Source organism: Neovison vison, chromosome 7 (genome assembly GCF_020171115.1).
Source record: "Neovison vison isolate M4711 chromosome 7, ASM_NN_V1, whole genome shotgun sequence".
In the NCBI taxonomy this organism is placed as follows: Eukaryota; Metazoa; Chordata; class Mammalia; order Carnivora; family Mustelidae; genus Neogale; species Neogale vison.
In genome coordinates this window covers 50,587,873-50,602,103 of record NC_058097.1, presented here as the reverse complement: position 1 = coordinate 50,602,103, position 14,231 = coordinate 50,587,873, and the positions used below count along the sequence as shown (strand labels likewise).

The 14,231-nt window shown below is 51.6% G+C and overlaps 2 protein-coding genes across 3 annotated transcripts in view; one reads left to right on the top strand and one right to left on the bottom strand.

Moving 5' to 3' along the window:
* Positions 1-10,048, bottom strand: part of NUP62 (nucleoporin 62) — a 23,960-nt gene extending 13,912 nt beyond the window's left edge. Inside the window, exon 1 of the mRNA XM_044256825.1 lies at positions 9,979-10,048. The gene's annotated coding sequence lies outside the window, so the exon portion shown is untranslated. The remainder of the gene's footprint in view (positions 1-9,978) is intronic.
* Positions 9,976-14,231, top strand: ATF5 (activating transcription factor 5). 2 transcript variants are annotated; one of them, XM_044256826.1, is made up of 3 exons: positions 9,976-10,054; positions 11,660-11,956; positions 12,896-14,231. In XM_044256826.1, the coding sequence occupies exons 2-3, from the start codon at positions 11,779-11,781 to the stop codon at positions 13,558-13,560; spliced, it is 843 nt and encodes a 280-aa protein (XP_044112761.1). In that variant the 5' UTR covers positions 9,976-10,054; positions 11,660-11,778; the 3' UTR covers positions 13,561-14,231. The 2 variants fall into 2 exon arrangements, with proteins under 2 accessions (XP_044112761.1, XP_044112762.1); XM_044256827.1 differs by lacking the exon at positions 9,976-10,054 and adding an exon at positions 10,746-10,950.

The window sequence follows — 14,231 nt, the reverse complement described above, 5'->3', positions numbered from 1 at the left end:
GAGAACAGGACAGGCCCTGTGTAGGCAAACAAAGACAGTATGTCATGGTCACTACCTTCATGAAACTTAGAGTGATAAATATAAAGAAAAAGTTACCAGAATTGAAAAGAAGCACTGAAACAAAAACTCACACACAAATATACAGAGGCATTATTCCCTATAGCCAAAGTGCACCCTCGCTGGCAGCCACTCTTTCCCTCCAGCATTCCACTGCAGCCCCACTTGTTCTTGACTGCCTAAGTATTCCTGCCTTGGGGCCTTTGTACCTGTCGGTCCCTCCTTCTGGAACACTCCTCACAAGTGTCCCCATGGTCACCCTTTACTTTCTTAGTCTTTGCTAAAACTACTCAGTGAGGCCTTTCCTGACTATCCTTAGGACTTAGCACCATCTGAAATAGTAATACACTGAACTTATGGATTTCAATTGTTGTGTCTCTCCATCCGAATGTCAGCTACATGACGGGCAGCAGTTTTGTCTGTGGTTTCCACTGTGGTATCCCCAATGTCATTAACAGCTGCTGGCCATCACAGGCACTCAGCAAATGCTTGTCAATGGAATAAAGAGATCCACGAGCTGCTTTATGCCAGGTGCTTATACAGACTCCTTCAGTCCTAACCCCTCCAACTGCAAGGAAGGTACCACCCGTATTTCCCTTTTAGGGTTAAGTAACTTGTCCAATGTCAACATAAATGTCAAAGTGAGGATGATTAAGGTAAGGTCTTCTGTCCTCAACTAATTCAGAATTTACTAAGAGTAACAAAGAGATAAATGATAGGATGACACTGTGAAAGAGCTCTCGTAGAACCTACTGGAAGCCTAGAGGACACAGTGAGTACCTTCACCTGGGGAATGGGTTAAGGGGAGGGTCAGGGAAACACTCCTTGAGGAGGAAGGGCTATTTAAGCTTGGTTTTGAGGGATATAAAGGGGTTAGGGTAGGAAGGAGTTAGGTCAACACCTCATTCCAGGCAAAAGCTTAGGCTTTTTTAGGCAAGGGCTGTTGCCTTGTGGAATGGTGTTGAATACATGTGTTAAAACTGCAAGATGTTGGGACGCCTGGGTGGCGCAGTTGGTTGGACGACTGCCTTCGGCTCAGGGCGTGATCCTGGAGTCCCGGGATTGAGTCCCACATCGGGCTCCCAGCTCCATGGGGAGTCTGCTTCGCTCTCTGACCTTCTCCTCGCTCATGCTCTCTCTCACTGTCTCTCTCTCTCAAATAAATAAATAAAATCTTAAAAAAAAAAAAAAAAAAAACTGCAAGATGCTGGGGGCCAGAGTGGCTCAGTGGGTTAAGCCTCTGCCTTCGGCTCAGGTCATGATCCCAGCGCCCTGGGACTGGGCCCCACATTGGGCTCCCTGCTCTGCAGGAAGCCTGCTTCTCCCTCTCCCACTCCCCCTGCTTGTATTCCTCTCTCGCTGTATCTCTCTCTCTGCCAAATAAATAAATAAAATCTTAAAAAAATAAAAAAGAAAAAAAAAATAGCCCACAAGATGCCAGGGGTGCCTGGGTGGCTCCATTGATTAAGTGTCCAACTCTTAATTTCAGCTCAGTCATCATATCAAGGTTGTGAGTTGGAGCCTGCAACAGACTGAATGTGGAACCTGCTTAAGATTCTCTCTCTCAGGGCGTCTGGGTGGCTCAGGTCATGATCTCAGGGTCCTGGGTTCAAGCCTTGCATCATCAGGCTCTCTGCTCAGCAGGGAGCCTCCTCCCCACACCCCCCCCCACCTGCCTCTCTGCCTACTTGTAATCTCTGTCAAATAAATAAATAATATCCTTAAAAAAAAATTCTCTCTCCTTCTGTCCACTGCTCTCCAAAAACAAACAAACAAACAAACAAAACCACCTCCCCCCCAAAACTCATACCACCAGAGCCAAAGATGATACACAAATGACCAATAAACATAGGAAAATATGTTCATCATCACTGGCCATCTGGGAATGCAAATCACAACCACAATGAGATACCAGGTCACATCCACCAGGATGGCAATAAAGATGGACAAGTGTTGGTGAGGATGTAGAGAAATCAGAACCTTCACTCTGCTTATGGAAATGGAAAATGGTACAGCCATTGTGGAATTCCTCAAAAGGTTAAACTTTGAGTTACCTTATAACCTAGCAATCCCAGTCCTTGGTATCTTCCAAGAGAAATGAAAACATATGTCCATCCCAAACTCGTACATGCATATTTGTAACAAAGAGGATCAACAAGCCAAATGTCCATCAACTTATGAATCGATAAAATGTGGTATATCCATGAAATGGAGTTATCACTCAGCTTTTATTTTTTTTTTTTAAAGATTTTATTTATTTATTTGACAGAGAGAGATCACAAGCAGGCAGAGAGGCAGGCAGAGAGAGAGGAGGAAGCAGGCTCCCTGCTGAGCAGAGAGCCCGATGGGGGCCTCGATCCCAGGACCCTGAGATCATGACCTGAGCCAAAGGCAGCGGCTTAACCCACTGAGCCACCCAGGCGCCCTATCACTCAGCTTTTAAAGGTAATGAAGTATTGGGGCACCTGGGTGGCTCAGTCAGTTAAGTGTCCACCAACTCTTGATTTTGGCTCAGGTCATGATCTCAGGGTTGTGGGATCAAGTCCCACATGAGGCTCTACACTGGGCTTGGAGCCTGCTTAAGATTCTATCTCTCAGGGAACCTGGGTGGCTCAGTTGGTTAGGCATCTGCCTTTAGCTCAGGTCATGATCTCAGGGTCCTGGGATTGAGCTCTAAGTAGGTTCCCTGCTCAATGGGGAATCTGCTTCTCTCTCTGCCTCTGCCCTTCATTCTGCTCATGTGCTCTCTCAAATAAATAAAATCTTAAAAAAAAAAAAAGATTCTCTCCTTCTTAAAAAAAAAAAAAAAAGAAAAAGGAATGAAGTATTGACATATGTTACAAAATGGATGAAGCTTTCAAAGCCAGATAAAAGACCATTTACGATGTTATTACATTTATATGAAATGTCCAGAACAGGATAGGCAAAACTAGAGACAGAAAGCAAGTTAGTGGTTGCCTGGGATTGAGGGAAGGGAGGGAACAGGGAGTGACAGCTAACGGGTATGGGAAACGGGGTTTCTTTGGGGAATGATGAAAATGTTCCAAAAATTAGATTGTGGTAACGGCTGCACAACTCTGTGAATGTACTAAAAACCACTGAATTGTACACTTTAATAAATGGAGGTGTGTTATACAATACCTCAAAATAAAACTAATAAACAGACCAACCGGGCATGGGATGGCAGGAAGGGGTTGAGAGGGCAGAAGTGAGGTTACAGAGGTGAGCAGGGGCCAGGCTCAGTCCTAGAGGGCAGGGGCTAGGCAGAGAAGTTTCCAAAGATAGGATCATGCTTTCTTCTGGGGACAAGTGAAGCTGGCATGGGAAGGAGACTGGAGTTGAAATGCTCCTGTCAGCTGTAAGCCCATCAGGGGCTCCCCGAGAAATGCAGCTGGGCATGGGGGGTCAGACAGAGAGGGACCTAAGAGTATGTAAGGTGGGATTTTATAAAATTCTATTTTGTAGAATCACACTCATCTGTGCTCCCTTCCCAGCCTCACTCCCTGTAATCAACACTAGCACCTCAGGGGAGAGGCAGTGATGTCACTGGTGAGGAAGGAAAAGGTCCAGGCTGGGCTGTGGCAGAGACCGTTGCCATGAAGATGGTTTCTCTGGGGACCAGGTGAAAGCCACCAGAAGTTGGGGGTGGGGGAGAAGAGTGGCTTTGACTCTGAGAACCAGAAACCAATCACAGACCCAACCTGCCTCTAGGTATCACTTCCCATGCTAACACTTCTGGAGATTTATTATGTGCTGGGCTGTTTGCAATGCTTTACCTGCACTGGCTCCCAACTTTATGAGGTGGGAACTGTTCATGACCCAATTTTACAGACATACAAACTAAAGTCAAGAGAACTTCAGTAACTTACCCAAAGTCACACAGGTAGTCAGTACTGACCCACGCTGTCCGATTCCAGAGCTGAGCTAACTACTCACGAGCACCTCCAACATGACTTTTCCACCCCACCCCCATCACGTGCCATGTCTAATACTTCCTTCCCACTCTCTAAGGACAGCTTGGGCATGTCTGTCACCTTCCAGACCTGTGTTTCACTCTGAATCCAGTTCAGTGCTGTCCACCTTCTCCAGCTATAGGCGAGACTCCTGAAGCCTCAGAGTGAAGGGGGAGTGATCAGCTGCTCTTCCCTGTCCCTGCCTGTGCAATCTGTTCCCAGTCTGCGCAGGGGCAAGAGGGGAAGGGCATAGGGCTCTTGAACTGAAAGGAAGGCTCTGCTGGTGCTGACCCAATGCTCTCCAGGGGCAGTCCCCACGTGTGTGGGGGGCACCTGGGAAGCATGGGGGCCATTATGGCCCCCTGTCTCTGCCCCTCTCTCTCTTGCTCCCCTCAGCTCCCACCGCTACTGGCCATCCCAGGAGTACTGGCAGGGTTCAGGTCCTGCTTCCTTCCTCTGTGTTCAAGTCACCCAGTGGGAACTATACATGTGGCCCACCCCATGGCAGGGGGTTTCCACTTCTTTTCCCCCATTTGGAAGGATGAGCTGGTTTGCTTTGAGAAAGGGAAAGCAGCCCTGGCAGCCAGGTCCTGGCATGCTCCAGTCAAATACAGCAACTCCAGAGGATACCAACATCAGGCAGGGCCATTCTGACTGTAGTGGAGCAAGACCACTGTGGAATCATATTTCAACACAGACAAAAGCACAAACATTGTCCAAAGCATAAAAATGACCAACCTTCCCTTCCTGGCTCAGAGCTAACAGGTGATTCTCATATTAACCACAGCATTAGCTCTGCTCATTCCTCTCCAAAGTTACTGAACTTAACCCAACTGCTATTCTTAGAGAGGTTTTTTTTTTTTTTAAAAGATTTTATTTATTTATTTGATAGAGAGAGATCACAAGTAGATGGAGAGGCAGGCAGAGAGAGAGAGAGAGAGGGAAGCAGGCTCCCTGCTGAGCAGAGAGCCCGATGCGGGACTTGATCCCAGGACCCTGAGATCATGACCTGAGCCAAAGGCAGCGGCTTAACCCACTGAGCCACCCAGGCACCCCGCAACTGCCTTCTAAGTCCTCCTTAACACCCACTTCTTGAGATGCCCTTAGCGCCCCAACGGTGCGTAGCTCCTTAGCTGCAACAGCAAGAAACCCAAGTTGTTCAATTACATGTGTTCCTGGTGGCCTCTAGCTGGAGGCACAGCCGGTTGATAAGGGACACACAGGGTAGTAAGACAACAGCCCCTCTGTGTTAGGCACCCAACCCTCAAGGACAATTCCTGGGACCTGCTTCGCTACTTCCCCACAGACACAGCCCCTTTTTTTTTTCCCTTTTTTTAAAAGATTTTATTTAATTTGACAGAGATCACAAGTAGGCAGAGAGGCAGGCAGAGAGAGAGGAGAAAGCAGGCTCCCTACTGAGCAGTGAGCTGGATGCAGGGCTAGATCCCAGAACCCTGGGATCACGACATGAACCGAAGGCAGAGGCTTTAACCCACTCAGCCATCCAGGCACCCCAAGCCCTCTTGACTTTACAGGATGGGACTGGGTCTGAACAAGGCCCTACTCTTCTTCAAACTTGGATCAGTCCAGCAGGGAGAGGTGTGGTCCAAATTGTCAGCAACTCTGGAAGAAGGAGTACTTGGCTCATTTGGTTCTCTGCAAGGCAGAGAGGAATACAGATCTGAGGGTGAGGGGATATCACGGAACCAAAGGTCAGGGACGACCTGCAGTCTGAGAGTCTCTCCACACTCACGGTTTGTTAGGGTTTCTCTCAATTACTTGCCAACCTTTTAAAACTGTATCTTACAAAAAATGCTGGGTTTTCAACTTCTGTACAATCGGGAGCTCTGCACCGCCGGGCCAGTACTGCTACCCAGCAAGTTGGGCCACCCCTGAGCCACACCTATGCCTTCTGGGTGCCGGGAGCTTTGCAGGGCTCTCCCTGACACACGGCCTTTGGGTTTGCAGAGGTGGCTCACTCGCTGAGCCAGGAACAGTCCTATGTCTTTTCACGTATCATCCCTTTGGTCCTCATCTACTGCCCTCTGAGGGTTGTTACTGTACTCAATTTAGCGACGAGGCCACTGCAGCGTAGTATCCTGCCGGAGCTCACACAGCTGTAAGTGATGGCATCCTGAGCTCTGGGGCACTATGTGGTCAATCACCTTCAGTCTGCCTGGTCCTTTTCCTACAGCGAGTCCCGGTGGGCACCGACAGGGGCACCCTAGGACTGACCCTAGCTTTCATCTCCTAGATGAGAAAACAGGCTCCTAAAGGGAGGTATGGCAGGCTGGACACTGGCTCTCCAAGGAGATCCTCATCTCAGTCCCCAACCTATGTTAGACCTGCAGTCTTCAGAATGAAAAGGGAATAAATATCGTTGCTCTGAGCCACTAAATTTACAATGGTATGTTCCAGAAGCCACAGGAAACCTATACAGAAGATGGCTGAGGTGCTGGAGCTGGTGCAGCAGCGTGAGACCTACCTAGGTTGGAAGACCTGTGGCTGCCTCTGCCCAGTGCCACACGACGGGAGCAGGGAAGGGCTCTGAAGCTACTGGGCCATGTGGCAGATCGATGCTGTACAAGCCTGGCCTCTACACTGCCTTTCCCCCAGCTGGGATGGCCTTGGCCTTCCTGCCCTTGTTTGCTAGCACGTCCGCCTCCGCCTCCTGCCCCCACCCCACCACCACCTGCATGACCCAGGTACCTGCCCTAGTGCCTCTTCAGAAAGAATCTAGGTCCATCTGATGCAAACTCTGTCCCTTTTCCATCATGCCAGGCTGTCAGCTTGATTGGGAAACCAGTGAGTGGGGGCTGGTAAGGAGGGCCTCCACTAGCATAGGGGAGATGGGGATGAACAGGTCGGAATCAACAGATTTGGCAACTGTGAGCTGCAGCAAACCTGCGGTGAAGGTCTGGATGAGGTGGCCTCCCAGCGGGCTATCCCCGAGGCTGGGGGTCAGGGACTTCATAGATGTGAGGGAAAACAGGCTCTCCCTGGGGCTTGTAGGGCCCTGGAAGCTGTGCAGTATTGCAGAGGCCTGGGCTCTAACTAGCACTGTGATTGCGCACAACCCTCTTCAGCTCTTGGGACCCCAGTCTTGCCCCTTGCAAGACAAGCAGGTTTACTTCTGCAATCAGAGGCCCCTTCTCAGATATACAGGATCCTGCACAGGTGGCTGCTCTCCAGGCGCCCCCTGTCCCCATCTCTTCCCAATTCAGGGCTCTAGGGCTATGCTAACTATGAACTGTTGCCAGGTGAGCCAGGGCCCCCAGAGAATCCCCTCCACTCCCCCTCCCCATCAAAGAGTCTGGGTGATGCAACCTGCCTGCAATTTTTACCTCACTCCCCAAGCCTGGCTCCTCCGCACTGAAAAAGAGTCCCCAAGCCCCACCCATGCTCCCAGTTCAGGAGTTGAAGGAACTGGGGCACCTGAACCCAGGGACACTCTGCAAGCTGAGCGAGGCAGAGGCATCTGAGTCCTGGAAGTGCCATGGGTCTGGGTCAAGAGTAAGCACAGAAGGCTCAGGGTGCCAAGACCTGGGCTCAAAGGTAGCCACTGATGACCCACCACCCACAAATTAGGATACACCGGAAAAGGTGCTAATTGGCACCCAGTCAGTAGGAATCAGTCGAGCTGATACCAGGGCTGAGTTGGGGGAGATCCAACAGCTAGGGAGAGAAAAAGGTGCAAGGGGCTGGGAGGAGGACCAGTGTCCCTGCCCCAATGTCTCCTCAGTCAGCATAAGCGGCATGTAGCTGGCAATAGGATTCCCACATGAAGCAAGTTCATTTCCAGTTACTAAAAAATATTCTACCTGGCCACCCTCTCAAACACCCATAATCCCAGTCTCTTGAGACAAAACCAAATTGAGGGGTATTACACAGAATAACCAACCAGCACTCTTCAAAACTGCCAAGGTCATAAAAACCTAGCCAAGTCTGAGAAACCACTGCAGACACCAGAGGCGGCTAAGGAGACATGATGACTAAATGTGACATGGCATCCTGGAACAAAAAAACAGCATTAAGAACAACTAGTGAAATCAGAATAAAGCAAGCACTTTAAAAGCACACACCGATGTGGGGTCTTCAGTTGTGACCAATGTCCCACTGTAATCTAAGAGTCAACAATGGGGAAAACTGGATGAGGGGTATATGGGAACTCCCTGCACTATCTCTGTAACCTTTCTGTAAATATAAAATTATTCCAAAATAAAAACTCACTTAAAAAATACCTTGTTCACGTTTACATGCTAAAAGATCTTTTCAGAAGACCACCCAAGAAGCAAGCGCTGTTAACCACCATGTATATTGCTATGTTTCTATTAACTGAACTCCATACTTTATTCTGGTACTATTCGTGGAAACCGAGGCACAGGGAAGTGAGAGAAATTGCCAGCAACCTAATAAGTCGGGTAGAGTCAAGGTCTGAACCTAACAACCTGGTGCCAGAATCTGTGTTTAACCACTCCTATAGGTCAAGTCCCCAAATTCTGGCAGAGTGGACAGTAAGTGCTCTAAGTGAAAGGAGTCAGATCCCAAGAGGGACTTCCTGCATGGAACAGAAGCCTGCATATCTTCATTCCCAGAGAAATCTCAAGATAAGGGTTCCTCCATCTCTTCAGCCACATTGGATGTTAAGCTGAAGTCCTGGTGTCCTGCTGTGGACAGATACAAGATGGGAAATGAAGGGGTTTCTGAAGCAAAGACCCACACCCACTTGGGCTACAGGAAGGGCTAGAACACAGGGAAGGAACGGTCAGGAAGGCCCCTCTCTTTTAGTAAAGGGCAGTGCACATCTGCCTATTTTGGGCATGGTTGGTAAACTGATCCAGTGGGGGAGAGGTGAAACAGAGGACCCTCTGAAAGGAATTCCGGATGAGTGCTTAGAAGAAGGGCTCATGGGAGGTGGGCAGAGGATGGAGAAAAGAGAGGGTGATGATGCCTGTTTCCCTGCAACCGCGCACCGCCAATGCTGCTGAGCGTCCACCATCTGGAACCGGGAAGAGTGGGGATGGCTGGCAATTAACTGACGCCCTGAAGGAGTGAAGAAGACACAAGAATGATCTACCAGCAGGGTTGGATGGTCCAACGTCTGGGGCTCTTGCCAGGGCTGGAGAAAGAGTTGAGACTGGACCCCAAACTGGACCCCCAGGAAGGGGTGGGGTTATTAAAAATAAAATACGTCAAACAAGCACATAAGAGCACGGCTCTGGGTTTCACAGGCATCGAATTATTTGACTTTCACCAGGCAGAGTCAACTATTTTCCTCATTTTGTATGTAGTTCCCGATCTACGAGACTACAGAACTTATTTGCCACCGTCGCAGGTCGGAGATTTGAACGGCGCGCGCGGTCTCATTGTGACTCACACCAGAGTCTAACCCACAAAAACGGTTCTCAGCGTGGGGCGGCGGTTGGGGGACGGAGACTAGCATGTGGCAGGCCGGAAATTCGGGAAGCTGGGCTAAAGAAACGAAAAGTGAACTGGTCCAGGTCTCAAAAAAAAAAAAAAACCAGGGACCGAATCCCCAGAATCGGGGGGTGGGGGGGCTGGACCTCAGAGTCAGAGAGACAGAGAACAGAACCCCAGAGTCAGAGGGAGCAAAGGGCCACCCACCCCGGATCAGGAGGAGGGGGCCGGAACCCCAGGGGTAGGAAAGAAGACAGGACTGGATCCCCAAGTCAGAGAGAAAAAGGCCACACTTTTGGGCCTTTTGATCCCGGAGAGGAAGGGGCTAGGCCCGCCTCCCGGTTGGGGCCTCGCGGGGCGGGGCGCGGAAGGATCCGGGCGGGCCGTGCTGCGCCACCCTCGGTATATCTGTCCCCGCGGCCGCCTCATTTCCCGTCCTCAGATCACAGTATCTTCTCAGGCTACCAAGACGCCCTCTCCGCCCGCGTAGTCCTGGCTATGGCTCTGTAGCCGCGACCCCCTCAGTGTCCCGGCCCATTTCCGCGCTTACCGCGCTTGCGCTCTTCTCTACCGCCTTCTTTTCTTCAGCGGAGGCCGCCGCCGCCTCTCCTTTCCGCAGCCATGGAGTGAGTAACCGCTCGCCCCTCCCTCTCCAACCGCCTTTCCCGCCCTTTCGAAGCTCGCGGCCTTCACGACCAGTCGGGGTGGGGGGGAGACGAGAGTGAGGAATCACGGTCGCGCAGGCGCAGAAGGGGAAAGACGCGCCGTTGGCACGTGGCCGAGCATGCGCATTCGGCCCGACGGGGGAGGGTGCGTTCTCCGGGAGAATGTTGGCGTTTGAAGACGGTCTGCGTGCAGGTGCGCCTGCGCACTAGCCCCAAGGGGGGGGGAGGGGTCAACGATTCTGTCCGCGAGCGGTTGCTCACGTGCACAACCCCACCAGAGCCCGTAATTTTCTGTGAAGGGCGGACAGTAAGCAGCCGCACATGCGCACTGAGTCCCCCAACCCCCGTAGGTGTGAGAGCAGTTGGATCAGTAGCGGAGCATGCGCTTTGGCCCTGGGCGAGAAAGCCGCGTGTGGAAGGGTCGGGGTAGGGGCCGGGTTTTCCGCCCGCCCTTTCCTCTCTCCCGGCTCCACGTTGCGCAGGCGCATAGCACAATTTACGTTTCATTCAGGCACCTGCTGGGGCGGTGGCTGGGGCCGATTGACAGGGCGGAGGGGAGGCTTAGAGACTAGGGGTTAGAAAGGGGGTGGAACTAGGAAAACGGCTGCCGCGAAGGGTGGGGCTTGGGGGTGGGGCCTATTACGATAGGGGGCGTGGTCACGCTAATTTAACTGAAGGGTGGGGTTTCGATCGGAGAAAAAGTGGGGCCTCGGGAGTCATCGCGAAGGGGTGGGGCTAAGGTAATTGGAGGCGAGACTTGGGCGGGATTGGGCGGTCGTCGCAAGTTTCACTTGATCTTAGCCAAAAGGCCGAGAAGCGATGGTCGTCGCAAGTTTCAAAGGAAACCGCGGAACTTGGTAGATAAACCACGTTAGTGGAGGGCTAGGGCTGGGAGAATTCCCCTGGGAATTAATTTGAGCTGGCCTCTTGGGATGAGGTGGAGCCTAAAGGAAATGCTTAGAGGAAGGGGTGTGGCTGGAAGAAAATTCTCCTGGGATTGAATTATTTATGAAGTGGAATATTGTGGGGAGGGTGGGAGGGCTTAGGGAAGTTCCCTTGGGAGACCATTAATTAGGTTTCTGCATTAGAAGGAGTGGGGCTTGGGAATTCTTTTATTTTTTATTTTTTAATTTTTTTAGATTTATTTATTTATTTATTTGACAGAGTGAGAGAGATCACAAGTAGGCAGAGAGAGAGGGGGGAAGCAGGCTCCCCGCCGAGCAGAGAGCCCCATGCGGAGCTCGATCCCAGGACCCTGGGACCATGACCCGAGCTAAAGGCAGAGGCTCAAGGCACCGAGCCACCCAAGCGCCCCATGGAGCTTGGGAATTCTAAAGAAAAGTAACTGGGAACCTAAAGAGAATTCCCTTGGGAGTATGTGAGAGTCAGAGATTTGGGGAAAGAAAGCACAGATTTAGAATTCCGATAGGGCAAGGTGCAGTGTGGAGTCCATTTGGAAGTGCAGGGGTGGACCCTGGGGACATGGAGCTGTGGCTTGGTTTCTCTGCGACTTTGGTGGTGTATGAGGATGGCCTCTGACACTACCTCCTTTTGTCTTACTTGTAGGTCTTCCACTCTCGCCTTGGTGCCTGTCTTTGCCCAGCTGAGCAACCTCCAGAGCCTCCTTCCAGCTGTTGGTTCAGCCTTCCTCATTGCCACCCCTGCCCAGATCCTCTGCTGCAGCCATGTCACTCCTGGCGACCCTTGGGCTGGAGCTGGACAGGGCCCTGCTCCCAGCTAGCGGGCTGGGCTGGCTCGTAGACTATGGGAAACTCCCCCTGGCCCCTGCCCCCCTGGGCCCCTATGAAATCCTCGGGGGAGCCCTGGAGGGCGGGCTCCCAGGGGGAGGAGAACCCCTGGCAGGTAAGGACAGGTGGGGAATGGAGGTGCAGCATGGGGGCAAGGGAGAAGAATTCATTGATTCATTCAATAAGTATTTATTGAGAACCTGCAATGTGCCAGGGGTTGCTTTAGGTGCTGGCGGATAGAACTGAGACAAGACTGATGTAATCCCTGCCTTCCTAGAACTCACACTCTATTGAGAGGCAGATGGAAGACAAATTAGGTGATGATGGGTTGGGATAAGTGGGAAACACTCAGTAGCTTAGCTGGAAAATGAAAACAGCGTCCTAGGTTAGAGAGGATAGCCCGGGAACACATCGGAAATTTTTTGGCTAGGGCCTAAAGGTGGGGAAGGAATAAGCCATGAAAAGACTCAAGGGAAGAGCTTATCAGGAAACAGCATCCCAAGAGGCTCTGGGGCAGAAGTTATTTTATTCATTAGTTTATCCCTAATGCTTGGCACATAGTGGGTTCTCAATAATTAATGAATTAAAAATGAAACAGTCTGTGTTGTGTGTGTGGTCTAGTTTGCCCTTTAAAAATAGTAAATCAGAAACTACAGGCATAGGGTAATCAGTAAAGCGGATGTTGGAATGGCTGAAGAAATGTCTGGTTGACTTTGGTTGTTTGGGTCATTGGTTGGTTGAGTGGTTCTGTGACTGGTTTAATGGGTTGACTAGTTGGTTGACTGATTCAGTCTGTTGATTAGCCAGCTGGTGGTTAAGTTGGTTGACTGGGTAGTTGATTGTTTGGTTAACGGGTTGGTTAGATGTTTGGTTTGTTGGCTGGTTTGTTGATTTGGTGAATGGTGTGATGATTCATTGATTGGTGGGTTGACTGGTGGGCTGCTTGGTGGTTTCACTCCATGCATGGCATGAAGGAAACAGGCGTGAGTGAGCACCAGGCTAGGTGGAAGACCAGGAGCTCAAGGATATTTATGTCTCTCCCCCAATCCTCCAGGTGACGGCTTCTCTGACTGGATGACTGAGCGGGTGGACTTTACAGCCCTCCTGCCCCTGGAACCCCCTTTGCCCCCAGGTGCCCTCCCCCCACCTTCCCCACCCCCACCTGACCTGGAAGCCATGGCCTCTCTCCTCAAGAAGGAGCTGGAACAGATGGAAGACTTCTTCCTTGATGCCCCACTCCTCCCACCATCCTCCCCACCACCACAGCCACCACCCTCAGCACTGTCCCTCCCTCTCCCACTCCCTGTCCCCACCTTTGACCTCCCCCAGCCCCCTTCCCTAGACACCCTTGACTTGCTGGCCATCTACTGCCGCAGCGAGACTGGGCAGGGAGACTCAGGGTTGGTGCCCCTGCCCCCACCACAGCAGCCCCCTCCCCCGCCCCCTCTGCCCTCTCGCCCGGCCCCTTACCCCAATCCTGCCACCACTCGAGGGGACCGCAAGCAAAAGAAGAGAGACCAGAACAAGTCAGCGGCTCTGAGGTACCGCCAGAGGAAGCGGGCAGAGGGCGAGGCCCTGGAGGGCGAGTGCCAGGGGCTGGAGGCACGAAACCGGGAGCTGAGGGAGAGGGCTGAGTCAGTAGAGCGCGAGATCCAATACGTCAAGGATTTGCTCATTGAGGTGTATAAGGCTCGAAGCCAGAGGACCCGGAGCAGCTAGAGGAGCAGGGGCTTTGGGCGAGAAGGGGCACTGGTCTTCAGCTCCAGCTCGCTTCTGTTTCTGGGGCTGAGGTAGGAGGGTCCCTCCCATCATCCCCTGGTCTGTCTCCCCCCACCTTCTTTCCCTTTGTCTCCTCTCCTGTCCATTTCTGAACCCGATCCCCTTCTCCCTCCCCAGAATCATGGAGTGTTCGGCCTCAGTCAACATCTCCACTCCTTAAGTAACAGCTGAGGGCCTGGGGCCTGCAGGGAGTCTGGGAAGCAGGAGAGAGCTTGCAAACCTGGCCTTTCAGATGGAAGCGAGGCCAGGAAGCAGGGCAGAATGAATGTGCAGCTGAGGACAGGAAAGCCAGCTGGGGACTAGGGCAGGGAGGGTTTCAGGAATGGCCCCCTGCTTACAATATAAGCAAAAAGCAAGCCAAGTGACCTTGGGGAAGTGTATTTGGACTGGAAGCCAAGAGGCGGCCAAGTTCACAGAGCAGGTGAATATGCAGGTAGACTGGGAGGTGGGCAGGGGGGTGGGATCGCAGTGATTGGTGACTGGGTGTTCATTTTAGCTCTGGGAGGAAATCAGTGTTTGTGAAGGTGTTGGGGAGGGGCTAAATCTAGGGGAGGGAGGGCAGGAACTGATCCTTTTGATGATTTGTGAGTGGAAATAAAATGAAGAATTTC

Excerpts from the sequence above, each read along its gene's own strand:
- ATF5 (XM_044256826.1), top strand. The coding sequence starts at position 11,779 with ATGTCACTCCTGGCGACCCTTGGGCTGGAGCTGGACAGGGCCCTGCTC. Across the intron at positions 11,957-12,895 it reads GGGAGGAGAACCCCTGGCAG|GTGACGGCTTCTCTGACTGG; the intron begins GTAAGGACAGGT and ends CCAATCCTCCAG.